Below are 3,339 nucleotides of genomic sequence, written 5' to 3' on the forward strand. Positions count from 1 at the left end.
TCCCAAAGTGGTCATTGGTCCTAATGATTGGAAGACATTGATTATATCTAGTGAGTCCTTTATGTAATTAATATCTCAATCAGCATATTAAGGTTCCCTTTAATAATGGTCTAGGTGGATTTGATAGGGAAAAAGTAAAATATTAGCTAAGAAAATGGTACCCTCTCTTTCTGATGCTTTGGCATCTCATATTCCTTTTGGAGAATCATAAATCCAGCTTCTGGAACTCAAGAGTTCTGTGATCTAGAATTGTCGGTTTCAGGTTGGGAACATCTGATTCCAGTGCAGAAGCTGTAGGGCAGCTGGTCATTAGAGTAGGATATGAAAGTTCCCTTTCTTATCTCTACCTTCCTGTGAGGTCCCTGGGGAGAAAATATATATGTGTGTATATATACACAAATATATATATATGTATATATACACATATATATAAAGGTATATATGTATGTATATATATAAAGGTATATACTGCATGTATACATACACACAGTATCACACAGAAACACACGTCCCACATTAAAAAATATGGTTTTTATTTACTTTTTTGTTTTCTTACTAGTTCCATCCAGAGAACTTTGTCCCTGTTTTCTGGAAAATTGTTTTATTTTATTGTAAAGACCTGGACCCCGAAATATGTCCTCGTTCCCCAGCTGGCCCAGGGTGACTGTGAGGATAGACTTGACATCACAATATCCCTTTTCTGAGGATTCATGCCCTTGGAGGGTGGGGTAGGAGGAGGGGTAACCCTAGGAGAAGTCATCACCACTTTGTCCACCATGGGTGAAGTATGAATCAGTAGCCATGCCAGGCCTCAGCTGGGCCACATCTGGAGAACTGGGGTGAGGGCACAACATCGCAAAATACCTGGCCCTAGCCTGGTCACTCATCCCTTTTTGGGCAACAAGGAAACTATCCTGTGGCATGAGAACACAATACCTGAGACAAAGGCCAGCAGAAACATTTGCCTGCCCCTACCCTTTCTGCCCCAGCTTCCACCTGCACCCCATCTGCCCGCCCACTGAAGCGCATGTCGCATGCCATCTCTCGAACATCCAGGATGTCCCAGAGTGGATGTCCTTCAGGTCTTTCGGCAGATAAAAATATCTCTTCAAGTGCCACTCAAGTGATAGTGAAGACTGCAGGCAACCAGAAAGACTTTATGGTAGCTGATGACATCTCGGTGAGGCAGTTCAAGGAGATGCTATTGGCTCACTTCCAATGCCAAATGGACCAACTAGTGCTGGTCTTCATGGGCCGCCTTCTCAAAGACCATGACACACTGAGCCAGAGGGGCATCATGGATGGCCACACCATCTACCTGGTCATCATGTCCAAGCATGGCTCCAGATCTCTAGCCCATTCCTTCCAGGATCTGCCAATGAATGATCCCTGCCACTGGGACAGAAACACCAAAGGAAACAGCAGCGGGGTGCACCAACCAACTGGTATGAATCAAGCTCCAGTAGAATTGGCCCACTTTGTGGGGCCTGATGCACCCAAAGTGCATACCCAGAACTTGGAAGTGAGCCATCCAGAGCACAAAGCACAGATGCTGGAGAATCCTAGCATCCAGCGGCTTCTGTCCAACATGGAGTTCATGCGGCAGTTCATCTCAGAACATTTAGACACTCAACAATTGATGCAGCAGAACCCAGAAGTTTCCCATCTTCTTGACAATTCTGAGATCCTATGGCAGACTCTGGAGCTGGCCAGGAACCTTGCTATGATCCAAGAGATAATGCAGATCCAACAACCTTCACAAAACCTTGAGTATCCACTGAACCCACAGCTGTATCTGGGCTTAGAGACAATGCCAGGTGGGAACAATGCCCTGGGTCAGAACTGTGCTGACATTAATGATCAAATGCTGAACAGTATGCAAGATCCTTTTGGAGGAAACCCTTTCACAGCTCTCCTGGCAGGAAAAGTGCTGGAACAAGTCCAGTCTTCACCTCCACCTTCACCACCATCCCAGGAACGACAAGACCAGCTCCACAGCATCCTGCAACCCAAGTCATCTATAATAGCTCTGGTGGTTTATCTTCAAACACCTCAGCCAGTGACACCCCTAACAAGGTCAACCACACTTCCAAGGCCAACACTGCTATGATCTCCACCAAGGGCCAGAGCCATGTCTGTGCCACTCGGCCAGCCAGCTGGGATACCAGCCTTACCTAGCATAGAGCTTACCCAGCAGCTTCAAGAAGAATACAAGGATGCCACTGTTTCTCTAAGTAGCTCCAGACAGATATTAGAGGGTGATCTCCAGCTGTCAGATGAATAGACCAGCTCCCAGATCACAGGAGGCATGATGCAGTCGCTTATGAACACCCCCTACCTGGCAGCTCAGATTATGTTGTTCATGAGTATGCCTCAGCTGAGTGAACAGTGGAGGCAGCAGCTGCCCACATTCCTGCAGCAGACACAGATTTCTGATCTGCTTATTGCTTTAGCCAACCCTAAAGCATTCCTAGCAATATTGCAGATTGAGCAGGGCCTCCGGCTGCTGGCCACAGCGGCTCCGGTTCTTCTGCCTTGGGTTGCACCTTACCTATGGGGCTTGGGTTGGCTTTCTGCCCCCAGCTGCAGCTATCCTGACACAGTGCTCTGTTCCTGGAATGTTTCGGATATACCCGAGCCTAAGGGACCTGAGTGCTGCCACAAACCTGGAACAGTCCTGTAGAGGCTACAATCCCCAGATGAGGACCCTTCCCACCCTCTGCAAGCTCATGAGATTCGTTTTAGCAAACAGATGGAATCTCTCCAGGCCCTGGAAGCTGGGAACCACCATGCCAATCTACAGGCACTCATTGCTACTGAAGGGGACGCCAATGCTGCTACCCACAAGCTCAAGGGATCCCAGAGATTCTAACCACCATGCCTACTTCTTTGCTTGCCACCTGCCTGTTGACCCACCTGACCATCTCATATGCCTTTTCCACCTCTCCTAATGCTTCCAGCCAAGAGAAGTCCTGGAATAAGAGTTATCAACCAGTGTGTCTTGTACTGAATAATAGATCACTGGCCATGGCTGGAACATCTGTCAACAAAATGGCTACTTGCCCTGATCTGAGGTTTGGCTTTACTTCTTTTGCAAAAAAAAAAAAAAAAAGAAAGAAAGAAAGAAAGAAAAAAATAACTGTGTGATATTTTTGTCTCACCTACTATACATACATTAACACATAAACCATATGCATGTATTAATATAGAGGTGACAATAATGTTTTTATCTCTAAAACATGAGCATTTTGAGTGTGGTATATGAAACTTGAGCACAGTTTATGAAACTGATTATTTTGAGCATGTCACCTCAGACAGGTGTGTGTATGTACACAAGCT

General features: G+C 46.2%; 1 protein-coding gene across 1 annotated transcript; it reads left to right on the forward strand.

The window, feature by feature from the left end:
- The first annotated feature begins 441 nt into the window (after positions 1-441).
- Positions 442-3,139, forward strand: UBQLNL (ubiquilin like). The gene is given in 3 exon segments (XM_050756194.1): positions 442-1,991; positions 1,994-2,148; positions 2,150-3,139. Coding segments are annotated over 3 exon segments (1,653 nt in total). The 5' UTR covers positions 442-1,027; the 3' UTR covers positions 2,684-3,139.
- Positions 3,140-3,339: the final 200 nt, after the last annotated feature.

This window comes from Macaca thibetana, chromosome 14 (genome assembly GCF_024542745.1).
Source record: "Macaca thibetana thibetana isolate TM-01 chromosome 14, ASM2454274v1, whole genome shotgun sequence".
NCBI classification, from domain to species: Eukaryota; Metazoa; Chordata; class Mammalia; order Primates; family Cercopithecidae; genus Macaca; species Macaca thibetana.